We start from the raw sequence: 18,816 nt of genomic DNA, 5'->3' as shown, positions 1-18,816 counted from the left end.
CCCAACGGAAGGTCAGCCCTTGTCCCCCGAGGGGATGTGGCCCAGATGTGCGGTGGCTGCTGAGTCAGCAGGAGATGGCAGTGTGCTATGTCTTCCCGCACTGCCATAACAACACACTGTCATCTCCAGCAACAGGAGTTTATTTCTCCCTGTTCTGGAGGCAGGAAGTCCAGGATCGAGGTGCCAGTGGGCTTGATGTTGGCTGAGGGCTCTCTCCTTGGGCTGCAAATGGCTGTCTTCTCTCTCCCTGTGGCCTCACATGGCCTTCCCTTGGGTCATGCAGGTGGACAGAGGAAAAGCACTCTGGTGGCTCTTCACTTAAGGGTATTAATCCCCTTATGAGGGCTCCAAACTCAGGACCCCACCTACAACTAGGTGGGCACCCAGGTGGCTCAGTCGGTTGAGCGTCAGACTTCGGCTCAGTTCATGATCTCATGGTTCATGAGTTCAAGCCCCACATCACACTCACTGCTGTCAGTGCAGAGCCCGCTTCAGATCCTCTGTCTCCACACCCCCATCTGTCTGTCCCTCCCCCTCTCTCTAGCTTCCCTGCACTCTCTTTCTCTCTCAAAAATAAACATTTACATAAGTAAATAAAACTAAGTATCTCCCAAAGGCCTCATCCATCATACTGGGGGTTAAGGCTTCAACATATGGATTTGAGTGGGGGTGGGGCGGGGGAGCTCATAGCAACTGTCAAGGAGCAAGGATGTCCCCAGCTAGCCCTTGGTACCCAGGCCATAACTGGGCTGTGCTTGAGATTGTGGGGAATTTAGGAGAAAGAGGTGGCCCTGGGCCAGCACCTAGGGGTTCACATTCTCCAGGAGCCCTGGATAGGTGAGCAGGTCCACGTGTGAGGAGCCATGATGGAAAACTCGGATTTAACCCAGGAGTGTCAGACTTACTCCGGAGGTGGTTAGTGAAGGGAGAGGTCACAGCAAAGGACCTCTGGAGAACTGGTCCTGGGTCTTCGGCCCCTTGGTGGTCAGCGGGTCTCCTCCACTGGGCACACAATGTCCGTAAAAGGAGCCAGGGCCTTCGGAAGCAGCTTCGGTATCATGGCGGTAGTTGGACAAGATGGAGGGACAGGGTGAGTGGACTCAGAACCAGAGGGACCGCACGGGGCTCTGTGTGGCACAGCTGCTATCACAGAGAAGCCAGCACCCAAGCAGAGGTGGGGACCTGCACTGCCCCACCCTCTGCAGGGTCCGGCTCCTGGCCACTTGGGCAGGCCCAGCTCCGCTCCTGCATCTGCTCACACTCGGCGTCCACGTGGCTGCTTCAGCCTGGGCCCTTCTTGGTCCCTGCGGCCAAGATTGTTGGGTCACGAGACAAGGGACCACCAGGGACCATCTCTCCACTGGAGCCAGTGCCCCCCAGGACCAGGTCACACAGCATCATAGGAATCTATTTATTTGGCAAATCCAGTTAAACAAATCATTTTCCACTTAACTGTGCTAGTTTCACACACGTACATATAACAAGTATGTCTCGGGTTTTTCTGGACTGGGAGGAAAAATGGGTCACATTTATGGCCAGATAATGTCCCCAAGCCTCCTTTGATGGCAGGAATTTCAGCGATTTCCACAACTAAGCTCAGCGTTTCCCAAGTCGATACCACTTGGTGCTGGAGCAGACCCGTGGCTGCTTCAGCACCCTGACCCTGACACCGACCCTGAACCTGACCTTGACGTCCGTCCCTTCGGTGCCTTCTGGGCCTGACTGTTTGGCCTACAGTGTGGACCCTCCTGCAGAGAGGCCTGGTCTGAGGTGCTGGCCCTGAGCCCACTCCTCCAGACCCTGGTGAGCCGTCCATGACTTGCAGGCCAGGGTGGGTCCCCATGGAGAGAGAAGAGGCTCATGTGCTCCCCCAGTGTGTTAGGATCAGTGGGGGGGGGGTCTCCAAGGCTCACCCACATGTCCATGGTTGCCATCACAACCTGAGTTCATGGGTATAACGTCCCCTGTCCCCTTCTCTGTCACTCAACTCAGGCAAGGTCATGCTGCTGCGGAGAACATTGTAGGTTTATGAACATCACAAGGGGTGTTGGGTGCTTAGCGCCCTGCCATCAGTTTCTCTCAGGAAGCCTGTCTGGCCCTAGAGACATTGGTAGATATAAGTGATGCGCTCCCAGCATTCAGTGCAAAGAGAGAAACTGGGGAGAGGTGGGGACTGCACGTATCCATCGGGCACAAATGTCCTGTTGGATGTAACAGTCTGGTTTCCTTAGAGCCTCTGCAGGTATCTGGGGGGGAGGAAGGGATTCAGTCTGCAGAGCCCCTGCCCCAGGCTGTTCCTGGATGCCCAGTCTGGGGGGAGGGGGGAGCCTCTGGTCCTGGTTGTGATCACTCCTCCACAGCTATTTCCACCCTTTCACTGACGCTTGTGTTCTCACCCTTCCCTCCACCGACCACTGAGTTGGCTGTGGCGGAAGCAGGAGGGAGAGGGGCTCCTGCCTTTGGATGGTCTCCGGCTGAGCTAGGGATTCTCAAACAGGAAGCAGCTCTGCCTTCCATCCTTCCTCCCCATCCTCCCCCCACCCCACCCCTTCACAGAGCCCCGAAACTTTGAGCCTTGGGTAATCAACCAGGCTCCGCCTCCGCCTCTTGGCAAGGTTTTATCTAAATCACCCTCTTCTTCCGCCACAAGCCACCTACCTTCTGTCCACCCCTCGGCAGTAGAAGCCCCTTTCCGTCCAAGTAGAAAGTGGTTCTTTTCTTCCTAAAGATCTCCCCCTTTCTCACATTAGGTTTTCATCCCTTACATCTCGTCCCATTCACTCCATCTTGCAAAGCCACCCCACAACTCATCATTCTAACCAGTTTGCTCTCTGAGGAGGCTGAGTCCTTGGAAGGCTCATAGCCGCCACAGCTCCTCCTCCTCAGGGCCACCTGAGAAGCCTGGTGCAAACCAGAATCCAGTTGTTTGGTCTCCAAGCAGAAACTGCAGGGTGCTCTGTGCCATCGAGATGGTTCCTCCAATCCCTGGCTGGTTTGTTTTCCCCCTTCTGGCCACTGGAGAGGTACAATTCTGTAGACAGCACCACTGGCAAGATTCAGGTGGGCAAGACAAATACAAGTTCCTTATTCTTCTCTGGCTGAACCAAATCAAGCCTGATTCTTTCTCATCTTTCTTGATGAAGTGGTCTAATTCACAATTAGACTGGTCTTATCTGGTCACATTCAGGAATTTCACCCTCTTCTAGGTTTGTCCCCAGTGCCTCTCTTCCCATTGGGCCAGTGCTAAGGCTCCTGTCGTGGACACCATGATGGCAATGGGGGTGGCTGTCTTCTCCCAGCCCTTGGCCTGTCACCTTCCTTCCCCAGGTGTATCCTATTCCCTTGTGGCTTTCAGATGTCACCAGTGCCTTTCCACTCTGTCCCCAACTCTTCCACAAAGCATCCATAGCGCCAACATGTCCTGGTTCATACCAGCACCCCTCATTCTTCCGCAGCCTTGGCGTGGGCATGGGAAGCTTTGGTTGACTTCCTGGGTCTTTTTTTCCCATAGGAAACTGGGGGCTCTCTGTATGTTCTTTCTCTGCCTCGCTCACCCACACTTGCTATCATCTCTGTGAGGTTATTGGCCAACACAGACCTGGAAGGGACCGAGAAGTACAAATCTGCTGGGACCTCCAAACTAAAAAGGAGCTTGCTACATCCCTGGTGCTCCATCTCTTCCCAGAGCATCTTCCACCATGACCAACCCTCTGGGGTCTCCCTCCTAACTCCTCTCTCTTCCTTTCCAGAATCTTCTAGTCTAGGGGAGAGCTGGGAAACAGCCTTGCTCAGATGGTCTCCTTCTTTCTCAATTCTTCTACCTCATGCTTTTTGAGCTTAGAAATAAGGAATTCACCTAGTTATCAGGTCCTTCAGAGACTCCCAAATACTGGGTGAATCATGTCCAGTTGCCTGCATGCTGGGGAAAGCTCTTTGGAGCATAATGAGCAAAGACAGTGTTCAATGAGCATCAAAAGGGAAAGCACGCCAGCAGATGTGCCACATTCAAACATCGTATCAGAAACGTTGGAATGGGATATCTGCTACCGGAGTTTGGGGCTGGGGTTTCCTTCTCCTGAGGAGGTCTTTCCTTCCTTAGATCCTGCTGGACGTGGTATCCTCAAGGACAAACTGGACCCTGGAAGGCCGGTGGGCCATGATGTCCATGCGGAATTCTTTGATAACAAAATAGTAGCAGAAGACGTCGAGGCAGCAGTTGATGTTGGACAAACACATGGACAGTTGCAAGAACAAGCTGATGTTCTGCTTAGCTCTGCACTCCACAATAAAGCCATTCCGTACCAGGAACTGCAAGAAGAAGCCCAAGTGGACCGGAAGAAAGGAGACCACAAAGACAGCCAGGCTGGCTGCAATTGTCCAGATGCAGGCTTTCTGCTGGACCCAGTCCTGGGTGAGGTCCCGACGGCTGACCAGGATGTAAATGCTCCTGGAGGAACAGAAACCCATGACACCCATGGGAAGAAGGAAGCCGAACACCTCGAGGGGGAAGAAGACTTTGGCACTCCAGGTACCATCAGACATGTTGTGGAAGCACGTGTACTTTTCCACCTTCCCATGGAAGCTGTAGATGGGGGTACTCCCAGCCCACACGAGGACCCAGATGGTGCAACAGATCGCAAAGGTCTTCCTGGGGGACCGGAGGTGGCTGACCAGGAACGGGTACTGGATGGCCAAGAATCTATCCAGACTAATGAAGCAGATGGTGAAGACACTCCCGTACATGCTAATGAAGTACAAGCACTCCACGAAGGTACAGAAAGAAGGATGGGGAGCCCGTATGTTGGACAGCGCCATCTTGAATGGAAGGGACAGCACCAGCAGCAGGTCAAAGACTGCCAGGTTGATCATGTAGATGGAAGTGGCAGCATAATCGGGCCACCTCCTCTTCAGGAAGGTGCTAAAGCCTCGGATGGCAAGCAGGTTGAGAAGGAGGCCCAGGAGGAAGGTGGGGATGTGGACGGCCAGCTGCATGGTTTTCATCAGCTCATCCACATTACTGAAGGAGCAGCTCTGGCTTCTGTTCAGTTGCTGACTCATGTTCTTTCCTACAACACCAACAATAGATTAGACGACGTTCCTCTCGCCGTCTACGCGTGACGGATCCAAGTGACTTTATCACACATTCGGGCCCATTAAATAACAAGTAGAAAATGCAAGAAACAATGACCTCTCATCCAGCTGCCCAGGTATAACCACTATTACCTTTTTATGTATATCATTCCAGACTCTCTCACACTCACACTCACACACATGCACGCGCACGTGTGTCCCTTTTTTGTTTTACAAAAATGGAATTGTGTGTGAACATCTGTCCTTTTTTTCAACCATAACTCCTTCTGTTAAAAGTTAGCAACAATCAACCTGGCGCCTGTGTGGCTCAGTCAGATGAGCGTCCAACTTCAGCTCAGATCGTGATCTCACGGTTTGTAAGTTCAAGCCCCATATCAGGCTCTCTTGCTATCAGTGCAGAGCCTGCTTTGGATCCTCTGTTTCCGCTGCCCCCCTGCTCTCTACACCTTCCCTGCTCACTCTCTCTCTCTCTCTCAAAAATAAATAAACATTAAAAAAAGAAAGAAAATAGTAACAATGACACAAACCTGCCCCAAACTGGCTTAAGCAAAGAGAATTTCACACAGCTGAGAACAGGAGAAGTAGGGCAGGACTGATGAGCTACCGCTTGATGTGGAACTCAAATACTGTTTCCAGGACCCAGACCCTCTTTGCATGTGGTCCATCTGCTCTCCACCACCCGCATCCCAGAAGGCTGGACAGAGTTGACCCCACCCCTGCCCAACTGGTTGTTTGTTGGTTCAGGGATGGACATTTGACCCACCCAGAGGGACAAAAAGCAACAATAACTCTTACTTGGGTTTCTAGGAAGGGGGTTGGGGCTCTCTTGGTAGGACTTCAAGCTGGAAAGACATGGAGTCTAGAGGTGCTGCAGACCCTTCTTATATCCAGACAGAAAAATGGAGAAACGTGGAAGAAAGGACATTCGCAGAGGGAATGAAGTGATGGCTTGAATTCTCCACAGGGCAAAGAAAGGCCTTTACACAGATGGACAATTAGAGCTGGTCTCAAGAGACCTCTAATTGGTCTCAAGGACCAGAGGACCAAAGTTGCAGTGTGGCTGTGCAGGAAAGCTGGCTGTCAGCAGACAGGAGGGGATCACAAGTCAGGGCTGCCATTCAGGCCAAAGACGAGGGTCCAAGGCAGGCCCTGGCCAGGTCTCACTTAAGAGCATGTGGGTGGGGGCATGCCCTAGTGGCTCTCTTGGTTTGGGCTGCCATAACAGAATACCACAGACTGTGTGGCTTATAAACAACAGAAATCTGTTTCTCACAGCTCTGGGGGCTGGATGTCCAAGATCAGGGTGCCAGCACAGTTGGGCTGGGCCCTCTTCCAGGGTGCAGACTGCCAACCTCTCTCTGTGTCCTCACGTGAGAACAAGACTCTCTGGAGTTTCTTTTCTAAGACCACTGATCCCATTCAGGAAGGCTCCGCCCTCAGGATCTAATCACCTCCCCAAATGGCCCCACCTCCTAATACCACCCTCTTGGGGTTAGATTTCTACATCTGAATTTGGGAAAACCGGGGGGGGGGGTGCGGGGGACAAACATTCAGTCCATAATGGTGGTCCTGGAGCAGATCAAAACCAGGAGATGTTCAGCCCAGGCCTCCGGAAACAGTGCTGCAAGAGAGAGAATTCAAATATGACCCAAACCCCACCCACTCTCCTCTGTCCCACACCCTTCTCCCCACATCCCGTGCAGATCTGCCAAGTGGTTGGTCTGAGGCACTGGGTGTGCCAGGTCCTGGAACACATAAGGTCCCTGCATGTGGGACATCAGTCACTCTAGGCCACAGCCTGCTCATCACAACTCTCCTGCCCTCAGTGACTTCCTGGCAGCAGGGGCTTTGGTCCAAACCATGGATGTGTCAGGGAAAAGGTGCCAATAGAACCAGTGACCAATGACCCCAATGTTCATAGCAGCACTCTCCACAATAGCTAAAACATGGAAAGAGCCTAAGTGTCCATCAACAGATGAATGGATCAAGAAGATGTGGTTTATCTATACCATGGAATACTACATGGCAATGAGAAACAATGAAATCTGGCCATGTGTAGCAACATGGATGGACCTTGAGGGTGTTATGCTGAGCGAAATAAGTCAGGCAGAGAAGGACAAATATCATATGTTTGCACGTATAGGAGGACTAGGAGGAACTTAACAGAGGACCAATCGGGAGAAGAAGGGGGGAAATGGTGGGGGAAAGGGAGAGAGGCAAACCATGAGAGACTCTTGAATGCTGACAAAAACTGAGGACTGATGGATGTGGGGGGGAGGGGGGGATGGGCATGGAGGAAGGCACTTGTGGGGATGAGCACTGGGTGTTATGTGGAAACTAATTTGACAATAAACTATTTGTAAAAAAAAAAAAAATCTAATTAAACCCTAAAAATATGTTAGTTTAATTAAAAAAAAAAAAAAAACCAGTGACCAATGCAGCTACTAGCTGAGCTTGTGTTGTTCTACTGGTTTTTTAAAAAATATATTTCTTGGGGCGCCTGGGTGGCTTAGTCGGTTAAGCGTCCGACTTTCGCTTAGGTCATGATCTCGCGGTTCGTGGGTTCGAGCCCCGTGTCGGGCTCTGTGCTGACTGCCAGCTCAGAGCCTGGAGACTGTTTCAGAGTCTGTGACTTCCTCTCTCTCTGACCCTCGCCTGCTCATGCTGTCTCTCTCTCTCTCTCCCAGAAATAAATAAAACATTAAAAAATATATATATATATATATTTCTTTATTTTGAGAGAGAGAAGGAGAGAGTCAGTGGGGGAGGGGCAGAAAGAGGTGGGGAAGAGAGAGAATCCAAGGAAGGCTCCCCACTGTCAGCACAGAGCCCAGTGCGGGGCTCAAACCCACGAACCATGAGATCATGACCTGAGCCGAAGTCAAGAGTCAGACACATGACCGACTGAGCCACCCACGTGGCCCTAGTAGTTTTTTTTCTAATTGAAAAAATATTCCATGCATTCAATAAGATATTCAGACAAAACACACACACACACACACACACATACACACACACAAAGAAAAGGGGAAGGAAAAAGAAAGGGAAGGGAAGGGGAAGGGAAAGGGAAAGGGAAGGAGGAGGGTAGGGAAGGGAAGGAAGGGAAGGGAAGGGAAGGGAAGCCTCAGCTGTTTTTTCCGGAGGCAACCACAGTTAACAGTTCTGTGCATACTTTTTCCAGAAATTTTCCAAAGATAGGCATACACACACACACACACACACACACACACACAGAGACACACATGATGTTTCTTTAAATTTGGAAAATATTACACTCACAGCTCTAACCTTTGCTTTTTCACTTTACAACATTTCTTGGAAATTGTTCCGCATCAACGTCTATGAATTGACTTTTTCTTCTTAATGGCACCGTTGTGTCTTGTTGTGGGGAGATACCACAACTCATTTAGCCAATAGCCTACTCATGAACATTTAGGTTTCCTGCGGGTTTACTGAGGGACCAAAACTTCCACAACAAACACCCTGTGACTTATTTCTTTGCCGCATAGATCTGGATAAGAGAATTCCCATCCTGCTATTGTCTCTTAGTCAGTGTAACTCCTGTGGAAGCCTTTGGGAAGGAAGGATTTGGGTATTTTTAATAGTCTACATAGAATGCCGTTCCTGGGGCACCTGGGTGACTCAGTCAGTTAAGAATCCAACTCTTGATTGAGACTCAGGTCATGATCTCACAGTTCATGAGTTTGAGCCCTACATCAGACTCTACACTGACAACAAGGAGCCTACTTGGGATTCTCTCCCTCTTTGCCCCTCCCCCAATCTCTCTCTCTCTCAAAATAAATAAATGAACATTAAAAAATATATAAAAGAATGCCATTCCCAAACCCTCTCTAACTGCTAGCAAAAAAGAATGTATTTTTATATCATCCATGGAGAACTATGTGTTAAACACTTTACATACGTTCCTTGATTTGGTGGCTTCCTTATGTTAACTACGCTTAGGGGTTTATATCACAAAAATTAATTATAGGAAAATTTATTTCTTCACATTTAAAGCTTTGGGCCCCTGAGGTCTGTGCAAAGAGCACCTCCTGGAGTTGTGCGGTGTAGACACCCCACCCAGGCATACCTGCTCCCGCCTAAGGACACCTGTCAGACACACAGGCTGGCAGCCTGCTTCCTCCCGACTAAAAATGCCAAAATATCCCCAGGCCTATCTCAGAAAATGGCTAGAATAACTTGGAACCAACAAGAGAAATTTCAAAAATGGTGACAAAAAGCAGGCATTTGCGGCGGGGGGCGGGGGGTGCGGAACGGAAGTAACCAAATCCAGGTCTCACTGCAAAGTGTTGCAGCATCAAACAGGAAGAGTCGATTGTTTCAGAGAAGTCACCTTCAATAGCAGAAGCAGCAGTAAACCAAGAACCACAAGAATAAGAGCAAATACAAATTTGTGTCTAAAGAGATTCTCAAGACTGCAAAAAAGAGGAACTCGGGCATCCGTTTTCAGCTGGGTCGTGCTGAGGCGCCCTCCACGGAAGAATCTACCACATCGCGGGTGGTGGTGACTACAACTAAAGCAGCCAAGAAAAAAAAATCAGTGATGCTCAAAGGTAAAACCAAACCCAACCCCAACATATGGCCGAGTTACACGAACCAAAGGGAGAAAAATGGTCTGACAGGGCCTGTCTGACTCAATTGCACCAGGTGTGTTTGGGGGAAAGATACAATTCAGCTCTCGGTGTTCTCCATCGTTCTCCGTTAGGAGGATCCTAAAGGTCACATCTGAATTACTGACAGATTTCAAACGGCAGCTTTTCAAATGGAAATCTTTGAAGTCAGAGAAAGCACTCTGTGGACTGGCAGAAAGAAATTAGGTTGAAAAAATAAAAGCCTTCCGGCTAATGGCAGGGTAAGCAGAGAATCTGAAAAATTAATCCTCTGAATTCCCTCGGAAAGTTCAAGGAAACCATCTTTTAAAAAATCTCCTTCAAAAAAAGAGCAGGAACTTCTCTGGAAGAAGATAAAAAGGCTCCAGCCTGCAGCAAGAGATAAAACAGTCTTTTTTCTCGAAGATGAGCCGCCAACAACGGCCGGTCCACTTGCGGTAGGAGCCAACACAAGCTCCCCGCACTTGACCTGTTGCCAGGGGCCCTCGATAGCTCCTGTTCCCGCCAACCCGGGGATGCACGCCAACCCGTCTGTCGCGCTGAGGTGGGGGGTGGGGAGCTGAGAGGCAGATGCTGAGACAGGATTAGACATTTGGGAGATTTCTTGGGACAGATGTCTGTGTGGGATAAAGAGGAGAGGCAGGTCTGACACCTGCGGAAGGGGAGGAGGGAATCTTCTGTGGGGGGAGAGGCAGTGCGTGGTGTGGGGTATGGCTCTTGCTGGCCGGACCACTGGGGAGTCCCTGAGCTGGACTGAGTCCCAGGTCAAGCAGCAGTCACCCAGGACCGGTACCTCTGCCAGGCTCGGTGATTGGCTGGAAGCGACTCAAAGACCGTGTGGCCCCAGGGCCCCCATCACTGTGGAGCTGAAGGGGCCCATCACCCTGAGGCTGTCCTAATGCTTCCATTCTTGTCGGAAGCTGGGTAGCGTGTGATGAGGAGTAGCGGGAACATTCCCAATTCCCATTCCCAACAAGACCCTCTAAATGGGTTCTCTTTCTTCAACAGGAATGGTGGATCCCATCGCCTCACAAGGAGCATTTGAACAGGCCCTGCTTCCAGCCTCGGATCAGGAAGGGAATAGAATTGAATGGGGAGAGGTCATGAGTCAAGCAAATCAGGCGTGTGAATAGACCTGAAGGGGCCCAAGGTGACCTCTGTTAGTCACCGGCAGGCAGCGGGGTGCCTGAGAGATGGGCCTGAATCAAATAACAAAAAAAAGAAGATGAGAACTTGGATCAGATGAGAACTTGGATCAGAGAACTTGGATCAGTGGCAACATGTTTTGCCACATTTTGTGCAAAATTTATGGAAAGAGAGCCCCTCCCGGATGTTCCGCTCACATCTTTAAATGACATTAGTATCGAGCCCTACAAACATCTGTGAAGAAACAAACCAGATTCCTTGGAAACTTCTCTGAAAAAGTAATTCATGACAGAAGAGGTTTGAGGGAGAGAATCTGGACACAAGACTTTCCTACCCAACCGGGTTGCTGTGAAGGTGTGAAGATCATAGAAAACTTCCAAAAAGAAGTGGACTGACTCCAAGAGGCAGAAATGTAGACCTCCATGAGATTAATAACAACGAAGAATGAAAATATCAAGGTGGAAAGTTTAGGGCAGAGCATGAAAAGCTGGGAACCACGGAAGAGATTTCAGTTATGAAGAATATGGTTAAAAAAGTAACATTAAAAGGAAAACATCAAAACGACCATGAGATATCACCTCACACCTGTCAGAATGACTAACATGAACAACTCGGGCAACAACAGATGCTGGCGAGGATGCAGAGGAAGAGAATCTCTTTTGCACGGCTGGTGGGAATGCAAACTGGTGCAGCCACTCTGGAAAACAGTATGGAGGTTCCTCCAAAAATTAAAAATAGAACTACCCTACAAACCAGCAGTTGCACTACTAGGTATTTATCCAAGGGATAGCGGAGTGTTGTTTCGAAGGGGCACATGCACCCCGATGTTTACAGCACCTCTATCAACAATAACCAAAGCATGGAAAGAGCCCAAATGTCCATCGACAAATGAATGGATAAAGAAGATGTGATATATGTATACAATGGAGTAGTACTCGGCAATCAAAAAACAAATGAAATGTTGCAACTACATGGATGGAACTAGAGGGTGTCATGCTAAGCGAAACTAGTCAGAAAAAGACAAATGTGATATGACTTCACTCATATGAGGACTTTAAGATACAAAACAGATGAACGTAAGGGAAGGGAAGCAAAAATAATATAAAATAAGGGAGGGGGACAAAACATAAGAGACTCTTAAATATGGAAACCAAACAGAGGGTTCCTGGAGGGGTGGTGGGAGGGGGACGGGCTAAATGGGTGAGGGGCATTAAGGAATCTACTCCTGAAATCATTGTTGCACTATATGCTAACTAACTCGGATGTAAATTTAAAAACATAAATTATTTTTTAAAGTAATAAATAATTTAACTGAATATAAAAAATAAAATATAAAAGCAATAAATTCAATTAAATAAATAAAAGAAAAACACAATAGAAGAGCTCACTTAAAAAAGACAAGAGGTAGGGGAGCCTGGGTGGCTCAGTCAGTTAAGCATCTGACTCTTAATTTGGGCTCAGGTCATGATGTCACTGGTTGTGATTTCGAGCCCCCGCATTGGGCATGGAGACTGCTTAAGATTTTCTCGTTCTCTCTGCCCCTCCCTCCCTCCAAATAAATAAATAAACTTAAAAAATAATAACAAATTAAAAAAAGACAAGAGGTAATGCCTTAGAGTCAATTAACAAAGAAGGAAGGAAGAATATCCTTAGGGTGGTGGTAAGTAATAAGACATGGGCAAAGAAAATATTCCATAAAAGGAAATTAAAGTTATGGTTCTGTTTTTTTCACTTTGATAATTACAGAGAATGTAAGAGCTTTTTTTTTTTTTTAAACCTTGAAGTAACTAACCACGGACTATTAAAAACAGGATGCCTATCTTCAGAATCACCAAGGAAGATAGAAACAAACAAACAAATCAGACCATATAGCAAAGGAATAAATAGACTGGAAAAAGAAATTGAGCAGAGCAGAAATTACAATAAACATAAAAAATTCATACTTTCTTTTATTAACTAACGTTTGTAGTTCAACTAGGAAATATAACTCTTTGTTGCCTATAAAGGACACACTTATAAGATACTTAGAAGACCTAAATGACAAATGTTTAGAGTAAAAGTCCTGAGATGATATAACAGACAAATCTGAATAAAAAGAAAGTCAGTGGTAATATTCATAGCCAACACTGTAGAATTTAATAAGGCCACACATCAGAGCCAAGGTTATTTTACATTAATACAAGAAAATTTATGAAGGCTGATAGAGTTATCTTATGCACCGAAAGACATTCTACACAAGTATATGAAGTATAGTTGCTAGACTTTGAAGGGCCATTGGCAAAGACAATATGTAGTGGCAGGCTCGAATATCCTGTAAATTTGAACAGATCCAGTAAGCAAGATATAAATTAGGAGGTAGAGTTATATAAACAATTGAATGAATACAATTGAATTAATAGTTTGGTTTGAAACAGAGAGATAACCTACTTTTTTCTCAAGTATCCAAAAAACAATCGCCAAAATGAGTGATCTGCCTACCAAGAACAAAATCCTTCATTAACAAAAATAAAAAGCAGAAATTATGTTGATTATATTCTGACCACAGTATATAGAAACCTAGGAAATTTTCTTTTTGTTAAAAAATGTTAGCATCGAGTAATATATGAGAAGAAAAGAAGAAAGAAAATACACAAATATGTTACATAAACGATGTTCTTTCTTGATGAAGAGAAAAATATATATATACATTTTCAAGACCCTCAATGACAAACAGGCAGAAGACACAAACAGACAGTTCCCAGAGGAGGATTTACAAAGACGTAAAGTTTAGCTCATCATTTCAATAAAGAAGCTGGTAAGGATTCTGTGAAACAGTCATTGATATGCTGGTGAGTGTACACAGCTTCTTGATTTGATCATTCATAGTACAAGTCATAGAAATCGTATTAATCTTTCACCCAGCGATTAAAATTTCACCTTAAGTAAATTATGAAAAAGAAGGAAAAGTTGGCACAGAAATGTGTTTATTTGCCAGCTGTTCTGATGGCAAAGACACACAAACTTTTAAGTGCTAACAAAAACTTAATTTCACAAAGGTAAATTTACTCAACGGAAAATTTTTCTGCCTGATTATGTTATGTTTATGCTGACTATGGTAAGTAAAACCCACAAACTACAGAACTATACATTCAGCATGACTTCAACTATGATTTTAAAAGCCCACACACAGGGAAAAAAAACCTAGAAAAAAATTTCCATATGCCAAACATTGGTTACATTCTAGCAGTTAGATAGTGGGTGCTTATTCAATCTTTTATCTTTACCTCGCGTGCGTGCGCGTGCTCTCTCTCTCTTTCTTTCTCTCTGTATATGTTTTTCTACTTAATTAGTGGTGATACAAAAGCAATTTAATTTTTGTAAAGTCATAGTAAATACTAGGAGAAAAGGAGAAAAGTAAGAAGAGCTTTTGATCTTCCCTTAAAAAAAGAAAAGTCTGGGTGTGGGTTTGAGGCACGGCAGGGGCGGGAGTGAGGTTCACACAAAATTTAAAGAAATGCATTGAATTCACCAGTGCTCAGCTGATGAGACATAAATCTTGCGAGGTCAAAGATGAACATTTCAATGTGCCACATCTGAGAAACTTGGGAGCAAAGCATGAAGTGACAGAGAGAATTGGAAGTCACAGGTGACAGAGCAGACGCCACCTACGAGAGGAGAAACGGCAACAAAAACCTGATGTGTGATTTAAAAAAGAAAAGTTTCAGGGGCTCCTGGGTGGCTCAGTCGGTTGGGTGTCCGACTTTGGCTCAGGTCACAAGCTTGTGGCTCATGAGTTCAAGCCCCGGGTTGAGCTCTGTGCTGACAGCTAGCTCAGAGCCTTGAGCCTGCTTCGGATTCCGTCTCCCTTTCTCTCTGCCCCTCCCCTGCTCACACTCTGTCCCTCTCTCCTTCAAAAATAAATAAACATTAAAAAAAAAGAAAAGTTTCATCTGTCCACAGATCGGCCATTAGGAGAAAAGATCGATACAAAAAACATTCAAAATGCTGGTTAACAATGGAGAGTGGATCAAGGGAAGGGAAGATATTTCAATAAATCTTCCCAAAGTTTGGACAGCTTTGATAGAAACGAATGTTGGAGTTGAAACTTAAATAATTTTCTAAATTGGATATTCAGGTTAAATTATCTTGTCTATTGTAAAGAAACACAAGGAAGAGAAAATTCACAATAGAAGCTAAACACGAAATAACTGCCACATCTCTACATAGACAGTAACCCCACAGAGGGTTACAGAAATGTAACAATTATAATAAAATTATAATGCTTCCTAATAATGACAATACTCTCTATAAAAAGGGGCACTTATTTTAAAAAAAGATCAAACAATTCTCTTTTGCCAGTTAGAAACACAGAGAAAACAAAGAGACACAGACGGAGTAAAATGATAGGGTAATCTTGGGTTTATCAAGCACACAGAACTCTAGAAAAAAAGGGAATATGACAAAGTCATTTTTTTTTTAGTAAAAAGAACTGAGATAGTAACACATAGACTTAACAAAGGTAAGAGTTCCAATAAATAATTAAAACATAAAACAATTTATGTTCCAATGTGCACAACAAAGAAATACATAATGGGAACATGCTAGAAATGCACAAAAACAGTAGAAACAGAAGCATAATGTAGGTAGAGCCCTTAAAGCTCCCTCTCAGAGTATCATCGATCAAGAGGACAGAGAACTTTCAAGCTCTGAGTAGCCCAATTAAAAAGGCAGATCAGTGAGGACTAAATCCTAAATCAAGGGAATATACTTTCTTTGGGAGAAGATGAAGATCTTTTGCCAAATTTATCCCATTCCTGGGCCCAGACTGCTACTCCAAGGCAATGTCAATTCTACCCTTCTGTTCACAAACCACGAAGAAAGCACAACTATTTGCTGAGCACTACGATGTTAATAATAGGTAATAGGTACTTCTATGCATTCTCTTAAGTAATCTCTTAAATAATATGTGAGTCGGAGAGAAAATCAGAACTACGTCCCTGAAATATTGGAAAAGAGCAAATGTTTATACATGAAACACAGAGGCAGTCGCAGCTTGAAGAGAAATGCAAATTCCTAAGTATTCTCGCAAACACGAAAGACAGTGAGAAATGCTGGCAACCGGGCTTCATTTAGAGAAGCCAGAAGAGGAACACAGGAACACAGTGGTCTTTGCATGGCTTTGATAACCTGCGCCCTGAGAGCTGTCTCACGGCTGGGGCTGCATGTGGACAGGCATGGAAGCCACAACCCGGGGGAATCTGTGGAAAGGACTAGAGTTGCCCATGGTCTATAAAATAGACACGTTAGCACCCTCAACAACTCAAGACACGCTCCCCTGTGCAACTCCACAGAATGGGCTCCGGGTGCCGTAGAAACAGGCCTGCCTTGTTACTGGAGCATCTGAGAGCAGAGTGGCCTTGCTATGTAGTGAGCTCTCTGTCACCAGGAGTATGTAAGCACAGGCAAGAGATCCATTTATCCAGAATGTTGTCAAGGGAATCCACACATATGAAAAGATGTTTTTTTTTTTTTTTAACCCTGAACTGGAATCTTCTGTCACTATATTAATGTTTCCTAATGTTAAGTAAAGAGGAGAGAAAACAGCCTGTGTGTGAAGAGGGACAGGTCTAGCGCTCCAGGGCTCCTAGTGGCTCTGGCTGTGGGGATCTCTGTCTGGGTTCTCTCATCTGAACGGCACTGCCTCGCCCTGCAAATCGGGAGCCGGTGGCCTCACCTTGCTGGCTCTCTCACTAACGCCTGGCTCTGGGCGGCTATTCCTGCAGCGCCTAGACCAATGTCGCCCCTGAGGCAGCCTCAGGCCTGTTATGCACAGCTGTGCATCCAGACCCAGCCGTGTGGCTCAGAGCCAGCCAGCCCTCCTTCCATCAGCAGGTGGACTTTCCAGAAACACCAGCAACAGTAAGAATGGAAGTTCAGGAGGTTTGCAGGCTGAGAAGGTCCACACACCCACCCAAACTCCTCATCCTCCCCGAGCACTGTGGTGTGAGCCACCTACAAGATGGGGGAGCGGGGCAGCCATGGTTGAGAAGAGTTCATACAGCCTGAGAAATGTAGTTTGAGGAGGAACACGCCCCTGGACCAGGCTCCTGGGCTGAAATTCCAGTCTCCTCTGGGGTTGCAGTGTGAACTCCCACAGTTAGAATATGAATATTTATTTGTTTGCTGTTAATCTGCCACTAACACCATAGTGTCAATAAATTCGTCTGTCTACACCTGAGCCGGGCTTCTGGGGGACACGATATGAAAAGGAACAGCACACAGAGGAGACAGAACACATAGAATCTCCCCGACTCCAAAATTTTTCTGGAGCTGCACCCCAAGCCTGGCAAGTTGGAGTGGGGTTCGAGGAGCCGGAGGGCGGTCAGTTCAGGGACTTGAGATGTGGCTGTTACTGCCTGTGCTGAGTGCTCTCCGGTGGGAACTCAGTACATTCCTGGACTGTTGTTATAATGATGCCCATTTGACAGATGAAGATAGTGAGGCTCACAGAAGCTAGAGTCTACACAAGGTCAAACAGATGGTAAGGGGCCTCACTGGCCCTCACCTTGAGTCTCTTCTTTATCTCCCCCTATGACCAGCATCACCAGCAAGAGCCTCTGATATATCCAGGAGCCCCCAGATCCCCCTTCCTCACTTTTTGGGGTGCCTGATTCCACTTACCACCTCTTCTGTCCCCCTCAGACTCTCCCCTCCCCTCTTAAAAACCTCATCCCTTCCTTCAAGTGTCCACTGCCCCCATCCACCCCCATTACCTGACGTGATTTCCTACCGTGGTCAAGCGGGGCCGACCATGAGTGCACCGAAGGGGCACACAGAGGGAATAATCCAGTGATAATACATCACAGCGGGCAAAGCTTCCCAGTTGCTTACTGGATGGCCAAGCACTTCCATCACTGACTGCTCTCAAGAGCCCCATGAAGAGAAAACCATTATTGCTTCCCATTCTCCAGAGAGGTCCACTGAGGCCGAGGAAGTTACTCACAGCCCCGGCCTGCCCCGGTGCCTGGAGCACCTTGCTCAGGGGCTGGAGGGTGACTCCTGAGAACGTGTGGTCTTGGGCTCTTGGTGCTTTCCAGGGCCATGATCCGGGAGGGCCAGCAGGAGGTGGTGGCACGCAAGCCAAGCTCTGCGGGGGGGGAAAGCTCCTGGGCTGCCAGGCTGCGAGGTTTCCCCACCCCAACGAGATGCTGCAACCCTGAGTCAAACCGGGAGGAAGTTGAGGGTTCGTAAGAAATGTCACCGATAGTAGGAACGAACCAGCCCTTCGCCTGCCGCTGCTATTGTCACGGAGGCTGCTGGGAGCTGCTGCCTCCCCTTCCACCTGGGACGCGGAGTCCGGGCAGGTGTGGACGGAGCCCAGACCCCAAAGGGACGGGAGGCCTCGGGAAAGTCACCTGCCATCCAGGAAAACCAGGTCAGTCCGTGGCCTCTGTGTCTCGGGTTTTCTAAGTGGCCCAGGGGGCTGTTACCTGTTGGGGGGTCCGGTGCAGCTGAGTGAGCCATGGGCTGTCACTTGTCCTCCCAGATCGGTCACCAGCCTGCCCTGGAGATAACCACTTCCCTCTCTGGGGCTCAGCTTCCTTATCAGTGAAATGAGGGGGTGGAACCAAGATGCTTCACAAATGGCTCTCGCACCAGCCTCTGGCCGAGGGGCTGCAGAGGGGCTGCGTGGGTGTCCCTCCCCACCAAGCGGAACTAGAACGGGGCATGGGAAGCGTCTTCCCAGCGCGACGGTCTCACTCTTACACCTCTCGGCTCACTCAGCTTCCAAAACCCAGGGAGGAGGGGGTGCAAGAACGGCGGCGCGCGCAGAGGCGCGACAGGCCTGCAGAAAAGCTGGGTGTCGCCGAGGACAGCCAGTGTCTGAAAAAGGCTGTCCTGACTTCCAGCCCCTCCGGGGTTCAGGATTCAGAACTGCCGCCCACACACAGGAGCGGGAGGCTGCACA

General features: G+C 47.6%; 1 protein-coding gene across 1 annotated transcript; it reads right to left on the bottom strand.

The window, feature by feature from the left end:
• Positions 1-3,908: 3,908 nt before the first annotated feature.
• On the bottom strand, positions 3,909-18,388 carry GPR55 (G protein-coupled receptor 55). The gene is made up of 2 exons (XM_039234596.1): positions 18,338-18,388; positions 3,909-5,066 (listed from the first exon to the last, which is right to left on the bottom strand). Exons 1-2 carry the CDS (start codon positions 18,369-18,371, stop codon positions 4,096-4,098), a joined length of 1,005 nt encoding a protein of 334 aa, XP_039090527.1. The 5' UTR covers positions 18,372-18,388; the 3' UTR covers positions 3,909-4,095.
• Between the last annotated feature and the right edge of the window lie 428 nt (positions 18,389-18,816).

Source organism: Hyaena hyaena, unplaced genomic scaffold (assembly GCF_003009895.1).
Source record: "Hyaena hyaena isolate Hyena2069 unplaced genomic scaffold, ASM300989v1 scaffold_86, whole genome shotgun sequence".
NCBI classification, from domain to species: Eukaryota; Metazoa; Chordata; class Mammalia; order Carnivora; family Hyaenidae; genus Hyaena; species Hyaena hyaena.
This window is presented reverse-complemented; position numbering and strand designations above follow the sequence as displayed.